Genomic DNA, 21,074 nt, shown 5'->3' with positions numbered 1-21,074 from the left:
CATATGTTACCACTTATAGTGCAAGAATTTAAAACAAAATCAATTTTTGTGTTTGTTGCATAATTTTTTATTTCATACGTTGTATCAATTTGCATAATTCATTAATTTTACCCTATTATGTACCAATCTATTCATAACATTATTATCTTCTTTCGCGTCTCTTTTTCATTGCTATAACTCAACAAGTAGCTTGATGAAAAAGTTGGTTAAAAGATCAAATCTCTTATCGTTCAAACCAGTAATCGAAAAATCAATAAATTTCTAATGTAGTCTTTTTGTCGTTTCTCTTTCTCTCTCTCCTTTCTGTCCATTTTAGTTAAATAAATGATATTTGCAGCTCTAAGAATGAAATTAGTGTAAATAGTGTTATTTTGCTATTAATGTTAGTAGCACCAGTTTTGAAATTATTCATTATCATTTAAATCTTTTGATTGTTTTGTTAGATTTCATCGTTTTGTTAGATTTCATCGTTTAAATCTTTCTGTAACAGCTCTTCTTATGAGTATAAAATACAACTATGATCAAAGTTTTAGTTTAAGTTGTAATAATTTGAACATCCTCAGCCTCAAGAGGCATCCAATATAACATAAATTTATGTTGCATTCCATGTATTGATTTTTATGGTCCATTGCTGCAATCTGCAAAACCCGACGATATTAGTGGCATTGATTTAAAATAGATTATTTTTATTCCTTATGCTTATTTCCATATGTCAAGTACAGACCCATAACATAAAGGTTTCCGTTCGTTCTTGATATTTCATATACTACTTTATTTTGGTATGTAGGGGCCCTAGTGGCCGAGTGGTCTAAAGCGTTCTCCGTTACGGATCACTGCCATCTCACCTCTGTCTGCGTTGGTTCGAGTCTAGGATTCGGCTAATGTGGGTATGTGAGAAAGCTTCCAGTAGCTTCTCGTGGGTCGGTGGTTCTTCCCGGGGTTTTCCTGGGTTCTTCCTCCACCATTAATACTGGCCGCCACGCATAGCCTATCGTGTGCTGAAAAATGGCGTTAAACCCCACAATAACAATAACATTTTGGTATGTATATTCTTCAATTTCCGAAGGATAAAGGCTTCTGCTATAATATATGTCGAGAGATGTAATTATTTTATATTTTATTTTTTGTTAATCATTCTAAATTGGGTGAAAATGGCAAATAAGTGGTACAGATGTTTTATGATTAGACATTTGAAAATCCAGGATATAAGCATGACTATGTCAAACAAAAACATGCACCGATACAATGTGATATATACTGGTTTATAAATATGTCTAACGACTGATTTCAAATGTCAGTATATGCAGCATAAGTGGATATATTCTCAGTATACATAATTTGCATTATTGCTTAATTTTTTATCTGCATTATTTCTTAGTTTTTTTTTATTAGTTATTCATTATATGCTATGGAGTCTGTAAAACTGTATCTTGTAGCTGACCTTGTCTAAAATCACGTTCATTGTGTACCTGACCGGAAAGCATTGATTTTTAAAAAATTCTGTACACAGCTAATAAATAGCTAATATTTTCTGTATGATTTGGGTTTAATATTGAGCTCATTATCAACAGAAGTAAACATTTATTTTGGTCTGAAGCAAGGACATTGGGTTTACCACTTTCTGTATTATAAATTCAGTAACATATTTAATCTTGTAAACATTTTGAATGTACTAGAATGAAATTTTCCATTAGGTAATATGTTTTTAGAGGTAGAGGAGTATACAATTTTGTTTACCAGAAAATTTACTTTTCCTGCGGTAACATCTGGACAGATTTTGATTTGGCTGAAATTATTTATTACTCTCTGGAAATAAAAAGTGCTCTATTATAGTATTCTTGGAGAGAGAGACTTAGAATTAGTAACTATGACTACCGGTCACTAGAGGCACATCAACACCTTCAACGTTGAAAATTATTTGGAATACCACTAAAAATTATTCAGAAATGTACTCATTAGGACTTAGAAATTCTAGAAATATTTGTGATTTGAGTCCTAATACTATAGTTGGTTTTACATTTTCACTTTTTATTTTAGAGAAACAAATTATTGGTTGAATTTTACAAAGCTTGTTTCTTATCACTCTTTTCTATTACTTCTTTTACGACCGTGGATTCGTAATACACATCAGCTTATGTAGACACTACAAAACTCTATTCCACCCGGTTTATGATCTATTGTCCATTAACAATTAAGAAATTGTTTCGGTTTCTTCAATTTTTATATATATATATATATATATATATATATATATATATATATATATATATATATATATATATATATATATATATATATATATATATAAATTATAAAATAAACAACACCAACACGTAGAATGTGTGACCGGTTTCGCTTTAATGCTTCATCAGACACATATATATCTATGTGTGTGTGTGTGTGTGCGTGTGCGTGTGTGTGTGTATCTTGGCATGATAAATTAAGAACCTTTAAGTTATTACAAATTATATTAACTGGTTCAGATCTATTTTGTTGTAAGTCACATTTTAAAAAAAACTTGATGATGATGAAATGGTATTCCACATTCAAATAACAGTTTTTGTATCTGGAAATAAGTAAGAAACTTGTTTACTGATTTCGTTAGTTCTGGTGTACTTAGATCTTTAAATAGCAATATGAAAGTCCACATTCAGCTATTGTCTCCCATACATCTCAATTAAGTTGATTCTGGCAGAATTTTATATCATATGGTATTTTGTCTCTTTTTATTGAAATATTACTGTCAAGTTTAAGGTGCACACACCGGACGTGTTCAAAGATTTGTAAGAGATAAATAATTAAATAATGTATCGAAGAATTTATAACGTTAGAAACGTTGATTATAATTTGTTTTGCTTGATCCATAAACTGAGTCGCAAGAAACTGATAAGTAGTACTGCTTGTTTGTCCTTTGAATATAAAGTTCCATATTTAAATAAGTGCACAACTATTTTGAAGCCAGTCAAATGATATACCATATCATATTGCTAAGATATATGGCTATTGTTCGATTCTCTCTGCTGCATACTTTCCACATGAAATCTCTCCTTGCTATTCTCAGTCGTTTGACCTCTGCGGTTTTTTGAATTTCTTCCCATTTATACTTGTGGACATTGGGTTTTGTAACCATGCAGAATGGATCAAATTGTATTGTCTGCCTACATTTATATTCAAATGTTTCGTAGTCAATGATTTTCACAATGTGATAATGGCCATATATACGGTCACATCTTAACTTACATGTACATCCATCCATAACTTATTCTTCTCTTTTCCATTTCCTCTTAAGTTTTGTGTATATCAGCTCTGACGCACCCTCACAGTATAAGTCAAAATACGATTTTCAATTGCTAATGTAATTAAATAGTTACACAGTGTCATTGATATATGACCAGCGAATTTGATTTTGTGCAATTAATATTTTTAACAGTGGCGCATCCACCCACACGCTTATACGTGTAGCTGAACAGTGTGATTGGTAACAATAAGCTATCGCAATACCTTTATGTACTCTTTTATGCATATACAACTGCTGAGGAAACTGCAGAAATTTTCTTTTTTTCTGTTGCTGTACACAATATGTATTCCTGCTGAGCTTCTCATTTCGATCAATTTCACAACAACACAAGGAAAAAAATAATACAAATTTACTCCTGAAACGGGATGAAAATCTTAGTGCATGACATAATCGTACATTTTTAAGCAGATCACAAAGCACCGGCTGGTTGGGAGAGAATTGCACACGATTTAAACTTGCTAGATTTTTTATTACTATTATTTTTTCTCATACCCTCAGTTATCTGCCTACTTGTTAATTTATACTGTCCTGTTTTGTTTTATGTGCAATAAGAAACAGGTTGAAGTTTGTGTACCTAAATAATTTCTTCTTTCTCATCTTTAAATCAATCCTAATTACATTTACAGTTATCTAAATTTCTTTCAAATCTAGGCAAACTATGACAAATTTCTAATTTTCTCTTTAATTATTCCTTTTAATTGCTTCTTTTTCCTCAACAATGTTTATATTTGAGGTCAGAGTTTATTCGTGTTTACAATGTTAATGTATTTAGAAGGTTAATCTAATTCCCATTTGCCCTACAGAAAATAAAATAACTGTATTTTTTATTTTTTTTATTTATATATATATTTTTAAGGGGGGGAGGATATTAAAGAATTGTATTAATTCATGTACAATTCTAAATCGTTACATGATAATCAATAAATTACATTTAAAATCAAAAGCTTTAATGCTCTTTTAAACAATTTTCATTAACTTTTTAAATCCATTTGCAAATTCTTGCTCTGTATTCTAGTTAGCAGTCTTCTCATAAAATCCCCTCGTTTGTTAAGAAAAGATGTTTCGCTTGCTTCACTACGTCTAGCCCCACTCTCTCCTGTTTTCCCGGTGATAATGATACAGCAGAGGGAAAGACGATTACGTTGCGTGTCCTGTTTATTACGGATTTCTAGATGAATATCTATATATGGTTACACAGCTTTTGATGAATCAGTGTATAGAATAGCATTACTCATATTTTAACACATTTAAATGCAAATTATAATGTAAGGTTAACAGCACGGATCAGCATGTAAAAGGCTTTCCTCCATAGAAGACTAATATTCTGAAAGACGACCAGAACACAATGATTTTCACCACTTCACTTCTGTTGCTTTTCACGTGTACTTGGATGCTGAGCGGTAAGAAACGTGTACAACTATAATGAAACATGTCTAGAACGGACACACAGGGAAACAAATGTTGCCCTTTATGAACATGTATTTCTTTAAATACAGGTGAAACATAAGGCAATTAAGAACGTATTATTACATATCGTCATGTATGTGCAGGTGTTCATTATATAGAGATATCAGTAATGACAGGTTTCATTGTAATACCTACATATAAAGATAGACGAAGCTAATTACGAATAAGTATTTTACCTTACAGACTTTCTGAATCCAAAATGGAAGGTACTCTTCAGTTATCTTCTAAGATAATCTATTTAATATAAAAGATCGTAATAAAGATTCAAGGATTTTAACCTAATATTATCAGCATTTTTGATATAGTTTCAAAGTGAAGGCAATATATGGAAGTCATTTCTAATCATTTCATAGAGCCCATTACAACTGGAGACAATATTGGATCCTGTCATTTATATATCACCTCTGCTAGAAGCTGATTTTGTTTATATTGTGTCGAGGCAGTTAAAAAAAACAATAAATTCTAGTTGATTAACAAAAAACGTAATGGAAATCAGTAACAGTAAAGCAACCAGTTTTTGGTAGTTTTATGATTAATTTTTCTCTATCAAATCCATGTAATTACAAAAACTGTTGACTGAATCAGTCATATATAACAATGTTCAAAGATTGCATAAAAATATTTACGCCTTGTAACATTTCTTTTCGAGCCTAATTATATGCAATATAAATAAAAACTATATAAATGTGAATTACCTAATTGCAAATTATGTCCTAAGTGTAGCGAAAACAGTCGGAGAAAGGTACATCATCATACATTTAGAAACTATAACAGAACTTTTGAAAGTCAGCAGGTACACAGCCATTATCCTGTACTATATTCAATTTGTCATACCATAGGTAAGGAGTTATTTATATTTAATTCATGTACCTTTCATTTTACATCGAGGAATATTTATTGCAGGTATGTGTGATGTTCGATTCTGTTTTCAATTAGAAATTGAATAACGATTGTCTATTGAGATGGCAAATAAAACTAAATATGAAACCGTCTCATAATGCACAATGACAATTTGTCAGAATTTTGGCAACATATCCTTTATAATACCATAACAGTAAAGAAATGCTTTGAATTATATTTTTCAGACTGTATTGTGGAAGAGGATGTTTACTCTCTCGTAGACAAAGAAACAAAACTCTACTTTGAATATAACCTAAACTGGAATAGCATTAATATCCAAAAATCTGGAATGATGCTGGCATCCATACAAAAGAAGCCCACTGACGTGAAGATAAGTTTTTCCAAACAAGACGGAATAGATGTCAAGTACATACATGAAACAAATCAAGTTTTGGTAACCATAAAGAATGTGAATTCAAGTTATAATGGTAGCATAACCATGTCGGAAGTAACTACTGAAAAAATTCTGAAACTCTGGCGTGTTCATGTCCTAGGTAAGGAGAGAGAGAGAGAGAGAGAGAGAGAGAGAGAGAGAGAGAGCATAAGCATATCGCAATATAGTAATTGCTCAATACATAATTTTCATCTCCTATGAAATTTGAACGGAATTAGTTTTACTGATATTTTTTTGACATAACTGCTGTTAATTCTCGTTTGTTTCAAAATACAGTACATATATTATAAAATACAATGCTCTTTTTGTGTTTATAAGGAAAATACAAGGATATAGTTGTTAATATGTGTCTTTACTTGCTCTATCAGTTTCCCACTGCGGGCAATTGCTTAACGACGTTTGATGCCGATCTATCTGTTCATATCAGTAATGTTCTAAGTCACTCCCTCCACTGAAATGAAAGTCATCGATTATTTCGAGAGGCCAAAAACCGGTGGCACAGGTGGTGTACATACATCTTATTGGGTTGATTGGTAATTTAAATACTTACTCTTACACGTGTACTTTACTGCTGCATTGAATGGGCACATTTATTAACAGGCATACATTTGTTATTATTATCATGCAACTGTGTCAGTCTATTTGCATTTGTTCACCTTCATATTAACAATAATTAAAAATTAAAAAATCCGATATTTCAACTTTTGCACGTGCACTAAGGTTCACATGTTCATCTGCTTTGTCGGATGCATTCGTTTGCATTCGTTTGTTTAAGAACAACACCTGCTGACATTAGATGTTCTATTGCAGATATGAAATACAAATCAAACTACAGTATTAATCCGATTACCTGATAACATACACATTTTGGAAAACCTAATTTAAATAAACGATTAAAACATGAAGTGTCTATATAAACAAAAAAAGAATCTTTGCAAAGGTAAACCTGTCTAATTTTGCTGAAAGATATTTAAAATCAGGCAAGAGGTAATCCATTGGTGTAAACTTAAGTATTTTTATTGAATTATTTTATATCTGTTTGTCATAACGTTTCAGTTAAATTATCAAAACTTGTAATTTTTAGGCTTCGATTTCAATGGCAAGTTATATCCGTTCGTTACTTATTATTTTTGTATGGTGAATAACATTTGGACAAAATGTCTTTGTTTCGATTTGACCTTTATCAGGCAATTCTTCTATTTCAAATTCCAATTGTATAAATTTCTTTCTAAGCTGTAGTCTTGTACGACGGAAATCTTGCATCAACATTTCCTCATGAACTTGTGTTGGTTGTCTGATGTCAGATACTGTTATATATATGAAATGAAATGATTAATATGTTAGCCGTATACACTGACAACATAAGTTTGGTCTAGATTTAGCCGTTTCTAATAAATGTCGATATCTTACACTGTCTATGGACTGTATATAATTACTGATATTAAAATGATTTAATCAGATTTCAAACACTTTCGTTGCGTACTTACAGAAATAACTTACAAATGTTTGAATTCGGTTGAGGCAGGGACGGAAACAGTTTTGCCGGTATATGTATCTCTGCAGTTGAGTTGGGTTTAGCAGTAATAGTAACATACATAATTGTTTCTTTGGCTTTTGCTGGTCTTATTACAACACTGGTAGATATAGTCATTAAGGAAAGACTGGTATGCAACAAAAGTTAGAAAGGTGAGGCAATAGTACATTTCAATATTTTGAACGGTATCGACGATATCATAAGCAAAGCAAGCGGGAGCAGTGAAATCAACTAAGAAGAGTTCACTTTGTTCATCGATGAGTACAACAGACATAACGAGGTTTATAAAGTGCAATAAAAAGAAATTAAACAATACAGAAAGCCGAGAATCTGAAACAAAAAACAAAACAACAATGCATTGTGCTAGTACAATCTGAGTAAATTCATATCCTAGCAATTTTCATTGTGATTAGATAAGCAATATTTGTGTATCTCAAATTTTAAATTGTTTTTATTAAACTTTTATTAAATTTCTTTGCAAGTGTTTTCATTTGACAGTCTTAAATTAAATAAAGATCTTAATTGAAAAGAGGTTGATTTAAACACTATTAAGCTTTTCCTTGGAAACTTCAGGAACGTTTTATTCATTTATAGTACAACAAAGATATTTTTCTTGGGATGGTCACTAGTGTCATAGAACTTGATATTTTCTGTCATTTCGTTGGATAAGTTCCTGTCTCAACGGTCATGCATAAGAATTAGTATCAGCCATTAGTTTTCTATTACTCAATTATTTTATTTTTAACGCATCAATATAGATTTCAAGCGTCAACAATTTGGTTAGTTTTAATACTGCAAACCCACCCTAAACTGGGATGACTAGTTTGATTTTCTTGTTTTTCAGACTGGCTAACAATAATTTATCTTTCAAATGGTAAATCTTTCTGGCATTTGAAACGAAGATGTTTTCCTATGTAAAAGTTTTCAATGTTTTTTTCTTCCTGTGATGTTCTATTTGTTTACGAAATACATATGTATTCATCATTTTGAGAACTTTCTCCAAGCCATTTCATTGTCACGCATTTTGAGATCGCGAGCTTCGCCATCTGTAACCGTATAGTTCACGAGATCTCTCATACTAATATAACATATTTATTGAATAGAAATGTTTTTATATGTTTATGTGAATATCATAAGTTTTGCGTTTTATCGGTCTAAGTGCCTAAAAAATGTTAAAGCAATGTTTTCATATAAATTTCTGTCCATGACGTCTACGTGATAAAACCATTTGTTAATAAATATTTTGTGCTGTTTCTGCAACAGTATTGGTATAAAATTTAAACGATTTTACATACCCTAATAGAGCTTAAAATATTTAGAGGTTAATTCTTTTAATATAGTCATTGATTCAGAAATATTATTTTTTAGGCATACGAGATTTAAATTGCAAAAATACGACTACTCATGTACCTTCAATATATATCCTCGAAAGTACACTCTGTCCTCGATTACGCTTATGTACTTGACATTTACATTCACGGATGTATCCACAATGTTTACATTTAACAAATTAGTATTTGATATACCAAAGGTTCTACTCACTTATGGTCTTTATTCTGGCTATGTTCACCTATTGTGCCTATTTGCTTCATTCTTCTTGCTTCCCAAATCGCTTTCAAATTATCTCGTCTGCAATGTTGCTTTTCTTCTTACTGCTAGCACAATTGTTATTAGCAGCGTATGGGGTTACCTTGCAGTTATTGGATTGGGCTTATTGTTTGCTCAGTGTGAATTAAATAAAAGTTCCTTGGTTTAGCCTTATGGGCTCAAGATTTATTATAATGTTTAAAACCTCCATAGGGTTTACATGCTGGACTTTACGAGGTCAAATGAAAAATGTAATGCGAGAGAAAGTCTAATATTTACTTGGTGGGACTGGTATGTGGTCAAAAACGTTTAACATTGGCATTTTTGACATATACACATCCTGATTGATCAACACAGTCTTATTTACCAACACCCACATATACTGACTGCACTCATACTTACTAATCAACATCCACATCCACTAACAGGTGTAAGGTATGATTATAGCAAAGGTGGAAAAGTAAATGCCAACCAAACTCATATAAACAGATCTAAAACCCTGCAACCTTGTAACCCCTACAACGCTTGAAAACAAAATTACAAGCCCTATTACTCCTACAATTCCATGTAGCCAAAGTGAGGTCTTACACAGTCATACAAATATACGATCATACACCAACACTTGTACTATCGCACACTAAAATACAGAAGGGTGTATGTATTTACTCATTTTGTAGAGAATAAATATAGACAAATTAATAGATAACATAAGAGTGTTAGCAATATAGAAGTATTATCTCGGCTTCTGAAAGATTGTGTTGGCTTTGAAAAGAGTCATTGGGTTTAGCCCTGAGAAGGATTTTTTGTTAGTCACACTCGCTTTCATGACCAAACCTCCTGGGCCATGCTCAAGAGGCAGCACCTCTTCGGTTCCATTGTCCTACACCCCAATGATTAATGAATCCCGACCGTAAAAAGTCGTGTACTATAGACACGCCCTGACAAGATCCAGGCGATCACTGGGCCTGTATATGACAATATGCCTCCAATAGATGATCAAAAACGTGCAAGTACCGGATAAAGAACCCGTGCACGTTGTAATATATGGACATATCGCTGCGAGCGACCTACGATGAGATACATGTAATACTCAGTCTCCATTAGAAGAAAGAAAAAAGAAAAGAAAGAATAGATAAATACACTAGGTAACGCTGTACGCATCTAAGAAAATAATAGCACAAAATTGTTCTAAGGCATTACCAAGTTATTTTTCGCCGGGAGCCACTAGAAAATCGATGTTTGGACTGGTGTTGGTTTTGGTTGGTGTTGGCTTTGATGAGTTTCGGGTACAAGTTACTGTTATTCAAATTGATGTAATCTCCGGTTTGCCTTGATTTGAAATTCGAAGGGAGCTTATATAGTCAGAGACAACACATGATATAATTCTATACACTGGGAGTCTTGACTTGTCATCATCGTAGGGGGAATGACAAGTAGATCTAGTTCTGTCTTAACTCATTTGTGACAAGTTCAGTACATCAATTGTGTGTAATATGTCTTAATTGTTTGTTTTTTGTGTGGTCTCTTTCTTCATATTTATTGCTGCTGATGCTGTATGGTTGATGAATCAATGGCTTCGACAGGAGCGTGAATTCAGTTTATAGGAGACCATAAGTTTCAAGACAATTGCTGCAGTTTTAAAGGCCATTTCGATGAGTATGTTCAATAATCATGAATCCATGTCGTCGCTGTCAAGCTGTTCCTCGGTACAAAAGACAGTTTAACTAAGTTCAGTCGAAAATCGTTTTCGAAAATAAAGTTTCACCATGACATTTTCTTTGAAGTACATTCTGTCAGCGATCTTTTTTTCATTTACACTGTCAACGTAATAGTTAGAAAGAGAAAATTAATGACGTTACACAAATTTTCGGCGATCGTTATAAGCGTTTTCTATTTTGTTTGGGGGGGGGGGGTCATCGCTGCTATAAGTGGCAGAAATCACTTTTAAGTGACAAACTCTCAAGAACTAAGCAGCTGTATTTATCACATTGAGCCCTTCGTTCAGATCAGTGGGGTATCAAAAATACTTAAAGGAGTTTTTGTCGATGTTGATGTCGATGTCTTTCGACTGCAGAGCTATTTTCGTGTTTCCACTCAGAAAAGCAATCAAACTTAGAGAAAAATTAATGGAGCGTGTTTTCCTTGGAGGAAAATCCATTTTATTGATGATGACATTATGCGTGATAATCAGTCAGCACAGGTTTATTGAATGCCTTGCAAAACTGATAGTTGAAGACATTCCAGATCGTATCGACGAGATGTTGAAAACTTAAATAATAGGATTTCTCATCTCAAAGATACTCACTAGGGAATTGGCAGGCGCTGATATCTTATTTTCGTAATGGCAAGCATAATTTTGTCTGAGTGTTCTTGTAGTAGAAATTCGTCTGCTTTTTACAACAAACGTGTCGCATTTGTCCAACCTCCGGTCAAACTGTCGCAATTATTCAAAAGTTCTAATTCAACCACATCGTAGCATTCAACGATGCCTCGAAAATCTGAATTTGTTTTCAAAACGTCAATCGATGACATAGTTATTTATTTATTTATTTGATTATTTATTGTGTTTTCAGAACGACTACCTGCGAATCCAGTCATTAAAGATTCAAGCCCCCCATGGGCTGGACAAGACTATCAGTTAAACTGCTCTGGCGACTCATTCGGAGTTTCAAAATACATATGGTACAAGGGAGGTCAACTGCTAACACCGAACATACGGTATACTGTTACCGGTAGCAAGCTGACAATAAGGAACATTAAACCAGAGGATAGTACAAACCTGACCTGTGTTCTAGGCATCACGGATGACATTCATTCCAATAACAGCACTGTCTTCTCTGTAGATGTATGGTGTAAGTAAAACTGCATTTAGTGTAGCATATATATGATACAGTACTTTCTATATTAACTTTTATATATATATATATATATATATATATATATATATATATATATATATATATATATATATATATATATATATATATATATATATATATATATATATATATATATATATATATATATGTGTGTGTGTGTGTGTGTGTGTGCGTAACGGACCCTTCTTTCCTTCCTTTTTTATCTCCTCTTCCTGTGAGGTTATACCCTTTGGAAGTATGTAAAGCTACTAAGTTATTACGCGCTCGTTGGGTTACACCATATCCATGTCTTTCTGCGAATTCTGCTTATTTTGTTCTTTTCTGTTCTATTTCGGGTAGAAGTTTCCTTATACTGTTTCGGTGCAAGTTATGTCAGCCCACTTTGCCAAATGGTCCTTTTTATAAACTCTTCCCTAGTTTGTGCTTCGTCTAAACATTGACCTCGTATTGATGATGTTCTTTTCACTTTGCTGCATTTAAACTCTTTTCATTTGTCTGAACACTTAATCCCATATTTCGGAGACAGGCATTAGTTGTGACGCTGTTTGGACTCATCCTTTGTGAATTCGTTGCATTTGTTAAAAAGGTACCATGGCTGTCCCACGGCTGTCTCTTCGCTACATATAACGCATAAACTTTGTATGCACATTTATATTCACCATTCTAATCCCTTGTATCAGATTCGACTGAACATTGGTTATATCGTCGTTTCATTCTGTGGTTCTCACGGCTCATATTATTTTTATAGGTCTCATGAAATGCATTTTCCTTTCCGTTGGCCCTATCAATAAATAGGTTATCTCAGCAAAAAAACAAAAGACAAAGACAGAGTGAAGCAGTAAAATATAAGTCGGGTAAACACGCACAAAACCTACTGTGTGATGAACGGGGATGCAGAAATGATATTATCCTTATGTCCGATAGATAAGAAGTCAAAAATTTGAGTGGACATATGGGTCAAACCAACCATCCATTAAAGCGGTTCGGAAAAGCTGTGGAGAGTCAAATATGATAGTTGTGATGTTTAATCTTAACAATAGCTTCAGTAACAAAATAGATTTGTTAAAACATGCTGAGCTTAAAAGCAACAGATTCAGACAAGGTCAATGGATCTGGGGTTGGGTACGTTACATCATTTGCGAAAACTAATGGGTCAACTCTAAGTATGTGTCTCAAAGAGTGGCTGATAAGACATCGCAAAGTCAAGGTTATGCAAAACAATAAGAAGACTCGATGGTGAGAAATTGTAGTCACAGATACTGTCTGATGATGGTGAGAAGCTAAACATAGTGGGTAGTATATTTGGTGGAGGAAGAACCCGGGAAAACCCCAGGAAGGACCATTCTCATGTTGGCCGAGTCGAGACTTGAACCCACGCGTACACAGGTGAGATGTGTGAGTGATCTATAATAGCGAGCGCCTTTCACCACTCGAATACCTGGGGCCCTGGGCCTTGAGCAGAATACCCGGGGCCCCGGGCCTTGAGCAGATTATTCGGCACGTTAAATTTAACAAATATCTATCACATGCTCTATGCACACTATGTTGGGCGAATGGTTTCTAAACAATAAGGATAAAGAATTGAAACATGCAGATTATATAACTGGAAATGGAAAGATGCGCGACTTCCATCATAAATCAGGGCATATTGATACTGCAGAAAGTTGTGGTTTACGGAAGTCTGGGCTCAAAACTTACATGTACTAATATAGTTGCAAAATCAGCACAATTTCAACGGTAAATCATGTTCAAAGAACTTTGGCATCGAAGACCGAAAAATGACTGTACCAGAATGCAAAGAAATAGAGAATACTCTTCAGGTACAAATGCCACTGTAAGAGCTGATGTTAAAACTCTGTACCGTCCTGAGAAGAATGAAGAAAGTGTTCTATTAATATATATATATTACCATGGATGATTATGGCGCGGAAAGGAAGACAAGCTTACTGAGATATGTTAGGAAGGGTGATGATGAGCTCCTCTATCGGTACTGGCGAGAAAGTATTCTGAAGGAGAGGAAGAACGAAGACTTGTCATTATTATTATTATTATTATTATTGCAGATGGACCTGACAATATCAAAATTACAAGTGAACCACCTGATTTTGCCGTGGAAGATGGCAAGTCGATAACTCTGATCTGTGATGCTACGTGTCACCCACCTTGTCACTTCCAATGGTCTGGCCCAGTTAATGCGACGGGGGCATCACTTAAGGTACAATATATGACGTCAAATCAGATTGGCCAATACACGTGCACAGCCACCAATCCGAAATCTGTTAACAAAAGAAAGGGTCATTCTGTTGATCTAAACTCAGGGAAACAAGTCACTGAGACCATTAAAATAACAGAGTCCACTAAAGGTAAATATAAAATATCCAATGATGCATAATTTCACTATTGTACAACATATTCGTTTGAAATTTTGGACAGAAAGTATTCAATGTCAAAAACATTGATATCATAGCCATTATCTCAGGCTGTTTTGCCAGAAAATGGATTCAAAACAGTATCTGATGTCACTATTTTCGTAATGCACAATCGTTACAGTGTGTTTGAAGGCTGCTGAGAGGACAAATGGGATGACAAGAAATACTTTAAATTATTAGAATTTTTAGCAGCAAAATTTTCACACCAAGAAAAGCTGACAGTATTGTTATTCCTGATGCCCTGTTTACATATGACAAATGTTTTGTAGCTATACAAAATTTGTAAGGAATTATTTTCAAGACCTTCTAGTTAAACAAAGCGCTGAAACATTTGGTCTTTTAGAATCATGCCTTGGTGTCTGAAGGCATTTTCTTTGAATCCATGTTCCAGTTATGTAGCGGCTACAGTGATATTCAAACGGTATGATAATTCATTTTCCTATTTCATGTAGTCATCTTGTTTTCCTGCCGATCTTTCTGAGGTACATTTATTTGAAATCCATACAAATTGCTCTGCATGTAGCTTCATCTTCAACGGTTACTGTATTTACTTACTTTATTTACTGTATTTACTTACTTTAATGAACATATTACAAATACAGTGCATATTGTAAAAATTATAACAGTTTTTTCCCACGGATATCCTTTAAGACACAAGCCAAGAAGACGGTGACGTAGCAGGACAGTCATCTGGTGGAAGATCAAGTAATACCCCTACCCCCGAATCTCTGTCTCTGATTCTCTCTCCTGCATAAATTTTTCAATTTGAAAATATTCTTAACATGTTGAATATTATAAAGTGCACTTGTTGTGATTTGTTATAACTGCCTAATGAGAGAAAATATTTTAAATTCTCTATTCCGAGCATCACGCCGTATAGAATTTTAAAAGAGAAACATGAGTGATTATGCAAACCCCTTTAAAATCTGAGCCAAGGTAGTAAATCACATAATTTAGTTTTTATGTAGATTACATCATTTCTACACTGATTTACAATAAAGCTTTTTTATTGAAAGTCCCAATTTATTCCTTGTAAATTAGTCTTTATTATTATTCTCATCAACTTTTATTATCTTAAGGCATGTCTAATGTTTGTGTAAATATTTCTCATTTCTTTTTTCAGGGGAAATCAATCTGCCTGCGCTCTTCTACATGATCCTGGTGATTATCATATCGTGTCTTAAGGGGGCAGGGGTCAATTTTTATGTACAAATTTAATGCCGCAATCATCGGTATTAAAAAAGTCATAAAAAATCAAACACCCAAGTGAGGTCAAAAAGGTCCATATTTTGGATACCTATATTAGAACAAAACATAAGAATATAATCCACTTGACCAAAGAAGTCAATGGCAGTTCATATCAGAAGTTTATGCACCCCAACCCCAAATTTCTACTTGTAATTTTCATGTCCGAAGGTCATTTTTGACACCATGTGATGCTCACGGTGCAAATACAAGCCCTTTTCCTAGATGACAGTTCTGTAAAACAGTGTGTACTAAACAGGCTGATGCAATTGAAAATAGTTGTCATCCAAGCCATTTTTGAGATATTCTACTTGCCCCAAACCCATGTGTTTACTGCTATGGGAGGCTAGCTCTTCTTCCTAGCCGACTATTGGTATTTCACTCTCAACATACTGCAGAGTTACTATGGAAGGTGCACAGGGGTTCGTTACAAAGAAAACTTGGAGTATCCGCCCTTGAATCAAGGGATGGGGGTTCTAACATGTAACAATATAGTGCTATATTGTTACAGGTTAGAACCCCCCATCGATTGATTCAAGGACAGATACTCCAAATTTTCTTTGTAACGAACCCCTGTGAGGAAGGTGTATATGCCTGACATCAATTTCAAGAACAACACAAGCCCGAAATACCCATTTCACAAATATATCCATTTCTTCAAATAGTAAACAGTAATAGCTGAAAAAGGCACCCCATAGCCTTAAGAAATTTGCCATGGGGCCAATTTACGAAATTGGACCCTGCCACCTTAAGACCGTATTATTCGAATGACAACAAGGCAGTGACGTTTCTTGTGGTAATTCGTGACCAGTGAAACAATACAATGAACATTGATGTAAACATATATCTTGTTTCAATACTCTCTCTGTCTCTTTCTCTCATTACAAGTCTCCTCAACGAGGAATGTCGTGTACAATAAAATATTTTTATTCATTGTCAATTATTGGATTTTTTTGCTCGAAAATAATTGTATGTTCTATTTATGTACGAAGATTGTGTTGGTTTATTACTGATATTTGCTATGCATCTTTATCAGGGTGGAGTGACTATGTGTAGATAATTACTCATTAAATCAAACTTTTATAGGAATAATCGTAGTTTACTGATTTGATGATTACGGTGTAACTATTGCCAATCCAGACGAAGTTTAACTTGATGTCACCCATCTGGACTTATGAGTATGAAAGTTTCGTCTCTAGGAGCAACTCATCGACGAACTATTGGCATGCCTACCATTTGAGTCTATACAAAATATATTATAGCGTATAGTTTTCGGTAGACTGGATTTCTGGCTGATTCAGACCATGGCTAATTCGGACCGTAGCTGATTCGGCCCAAATTACAGGCTGATTCAGACCATGTAAATATTAAAAGAAAAACAATGGAATATACATACCTGATTAATTTTATTTATTATTGCTGATTTCGTAAGCATAGTAAGAGAATATAAAAGGTTGATTTTCGGCTTTTTAAATTTACATCGGATAGCTTTTAGCAAATTTCTAGCCGAAATCAGATCAAAACTGATATGAGATATCGCATTTGGATGTTTTAAACCAAAATAACTGTTCTCATATTTCAATAAAAGAAATATAAAAGTTAATTTTTCATAAATCAGTCCAGTATCAATACTATCAAACAGTAATGCATATGAAATGACCTAATGTATTTATTGATTTCGCATGCGAATCGTGCTTTCTCTGCATTATATTTACCCCCCCATGTATAAAGAGTCATTGATGAATAAATTGATAATATAACGTATTTCGATGCTATCATTAAATTTTTATCTAGTGTTATAGCTAATTATTGTCTTTTGAGTAAATTCTCCAGCTGAACCAACTTATTTTCATTCTAACCTTTGAAACATTTGAAATTATTTAATTTAAAGCACTTATTAACTCCAATAAATAATTATTTCTGAATATATACTTTTATATTAACACATATAATAACACTTTAATGTAATCAATTATCTGTCATTTAAGTGAACATTATATTTTGTGTTCTAGAATGGCATTAAATTCAGTAAAATGGCAAATAACATCAAAAGTACTTTAATTATAGCGGCGTTGGTAAAATGGATTTGGCCAATTCGTCGTCAGATAAATTAATTACAGATGCAATGATCATACAAAGTAACAAACAAACGGTGATAATTCAAGTTATGATGGTATCCAAGGGTAAACTTAGGAGATACCAACGTAAACAGACGATTAAGAGCCAGGGTCGCGTGATGGCACCGTGAAAGTCCTACGCCGAGAAACGGATCTCCAATAGTCAGCTATTGAAATTTATGTGCCAGAATTTCGGACCATGTTAATTTCTCCATTGCTTTATTATATAAATAAAATTATTTTAATAATAATAATAATAATAATAATAATAATATCTGCATTTTTTCCGTTAGTAATTTGCAGAACATTATGAAATTTTAAACATTAAAATTAATATGCGATGCTTTATAAAGATTATTAAAATACAAGTAGTTATACGAGATGCACAAAATTGGGAAATATAGATGTATGATATGACGTGTGATATTGTATCAAACTGAATCCTACATTGTACAAGACCTAACTTTCATTTTTTATTATATATGTATGTATATGTCATGGAAACTCGTACTCAATCATTACTAGGTCGAAAGATGTATTAATGTTGACCAAAAGTGGCACAAAAGAATTTGTACATTTATTATTGCTTTACCCACCCACTCCAAAATTAAAATGAATCAAAGTTATGGTTTGAAACAGAATTAAAAGTTTTCCGACTTTTTAACTTTCTTGTGCGGAATTAAAGAATATCCGAGTGACTGAAAGTAAGCTCAGAGTCGAGTTCGAATTCGTGATTACACGAGTTTTCAGAAGGTGGCACTAAGTTGGAAATTTCATAAAACTAACTGGTTCACGTCGCTGCAGTCAGGTCATGACTTCATTCATATAGATGTCATTCTAGAAGAAGAAAAAAAAAACCACATGCATTTTCTTTCGCTTCCATTGCATTGCCTATTCTTCTTCAATGTTTAGAGACCTTCACTAATTATAAATACTGTTAAAGAAAAAATAGAGCTCACAACAGTTGGACGGATTAATAAACGGAAACAGATATAGAAAAAGGACAGAATATGTGTGTCCAAAGCTGTAAGTTTGATATAAAATTTGATCAAAAGCTGTTACAAATTAATTCTTTAGATATGGATATTACTGGTATTATTGACATAAGAATCGCTGATGATTTTTAATCAGTCAGATAGATGGAGAGATAAATAATGATGTAATTGAACAGTATTACAATTCACACAAAATATAGGTGGCGACGAAATGCTTTTCAATATCAGCCAAAATTTAGCAGTTACGTCCAAAATCATATCTAACTATAATGATTATTCGATTCTTTAAAACAGATAAATCAACCAGCATAAACTATGTCGTTACTCTTAATGAAAACGTTTTAAAAAATTATGGCGGACAGGTGGAATGTGAGAGTGTTCTGTAAACTCGGATCCCTTAGACCGCTCGGCCACATGGGGCCCCACTCGATGTGTACATTAGTTAAAACGAAAACAGAAAACAATATGACTCACATTCACAGATCGTTAGAGGAAATTGTTGTATTTATATCGTTTTGTTCATGTGTGCAGTTGCTAATGAACTTAAGTCTGAAATAAAATTATTATTAGTTTCATTTTTATAATGTGCATCACTGTTGCTTTTTGTTTTTGTTTTATATTACACTTTCATAAATAAACTAAAAAATATGTAGCTCCAGAAAAACCAGTTGGCCGTGTGTGTTTCTCTGCCTCTCAATATATAGATGAATGGATACATACATACATACCTGCATACAAATATACATACATACATACATACATACATACATACATATATACATACTTGTGTGCATACATGAATACATACATATATACATAAATACATACATACATACATACTTGTGTGCATACATGCATACATACATAAATACATACATATTTACTCATGTGCATGCATGCATGCATGCATCCATCCATCCATACATACATACATAAACCCATGTCAATATGACCTCAGAACATGGTAATGTCAATACATCAATTCAGGATGTTGCAATGTAAATAAATTTCCTTACGACTTTTCAAGCATCAAACTGACATACCCTGTCAAACAAACTTCATACACATCTTTCCTCCCATGGCAGTAATTTCAAAGTCAGTGTAAGCTACATTGCAACCCTTGACAGGCCTGAACACTTTCCAGTTAAATTATGTCCTGCTAGATCTAGTGCTGGTGAAGCCAGTGCACTTTTTTTTAGCCAAAGTATACACATCACATGGAATTTCCTTAATAAATCTGGGCACTATAGTAACAATGTTTCAAGCGCAAAAAAAAACAAATAGACTTCTGTATGGAGATAAATTGCATCAAAAAGAGCGTAAGAGAAAGGTTAGAACTTTATAATTTTTAACAAGTGTTCAAATGCAAAACTTATTACCAGCTCAATTTCAAATACATTCTATAAATGTAAAGAACTTGCAAAAACATCATGCACATTTTCATCCGAGTTACATGATTAAAAAAGATGTACACTATTGACTTAAGGTATTAAAATAATATCAATTATCAAAATCAAAGCAAATTTAAGACCAAATTCAAAAAAATAAAATTAAGATCAATAAAAATAAAATGGAAAATACTGACATTTTCAAATGATATTATTATTTTGGTATTATTATTTAAAATTTAGTTAATTCTAAAGACTTTTATTTTATTTTTGATTGCTTCATTGGTATATTTAGTCGTCAGCAATACAAATACCTCATTAAAACAACAAGGTCAAATATGTGACCTGTTTATATGGACTAAATGAAAACAAAACAACACGTCCACAGGCTCCATCATCTGGACTAGATTTAGCTGGCAACAACTTGACTGGTAAACAAGAAGTGTCAATGTCTTTTTCACTGGTTTTAAAATTAGTGTCATTATTGGTTTGATGCCATTCCCATAGGAAGCTACTGGCAAGCTTTCTCACATACCCACACTGGCTGAGCCTGAAACTTGAACCCACAGTGATCAGTAAAAGCAAGCACTTTAGACCACTCAGCCACCCAGGGGCTGAACAATTTAACATCAGGCAACTGGCAAACTTGATTTACAGGTGATGTCAGTTTGAAACTGGATTAAATTTATGTACAAAGCAAAGTCCTACAAGAATAACATTGTCATTGCAAAGTTCAAGGTCATTTTGTCATGGGGATAGATAGATATACTCAAAAGAAGTGTCTGTTCTGAACAAGCATATGAAAACAAAATTACTAATGGATTATTTAATTCTATATTTT

At 33.3% G+C, this 21,074-nt stretch overlaps 1 protein-coding gene across 2 annotated transcripts; it reads left to right on the top strand.

The window, feature by feature from the left end:
- The first annotated feature begins 4,538 nt into the window (after window positions 1-4,538).
- On the top strand, window positions 4,539-19,512 carry LOC149798208 (cell adhesion molecule CEACAM2-like). Of its 2 annotated transcripts, none has more exons than XM_089963293.1 (6): window positions 4,539-4,698; window positions 5,887-6,159; window positions 11,754-12,032; window positions 14,123-14,422; window positions 15,140-15,193; window positions 15,612-19,512. In XM_089963293.1, exons 1-6 carry the CDS (start codon window positions 4,644-4,646, stop codon window positions 15,704-15,706), a joined length of 1,056 nt encoding a protein of 351 aa, XP_089819419.1. In that variant the 5' UTR covers window positions 4,539-4,643; the 3' UTR covers window positions 15,707-19,512. The 2 variants fall into 2 exon arrangements, with proteins under 2 accessions (XP_089819419.1, XP_089819418.1); XM_089963292.1 differs by having other exon boundaries at window positions 4,540-4,698; window positions 5,851-6,159.
- The last annotated feature ends 1,562 nt before the right edge of the window (window positions 19,513-21,074 follow it).

The sequence above is a fragment of the Sinohyriopsis cumingii genome, chromosome 6, assembly GCF_028554795.1.
Source record: "Sinohyriopsis cumingii isolate HCF-2022 chromosome 6, ASM2855479v2, whole genome shotgun sequence".
NCBI classification, from domain to species: Eukaryota; Metazoa; Mollusca; class Bivalvia; order Unionida; family Unionidae; genus Sinohyriopsis; species Sinohyriopsis cumingii.
The sequence above is the reverse complement of the archived record's forward strand: the minus strand, read 5'-3'. Positions and strand labels throughout refer to the sequence as shown.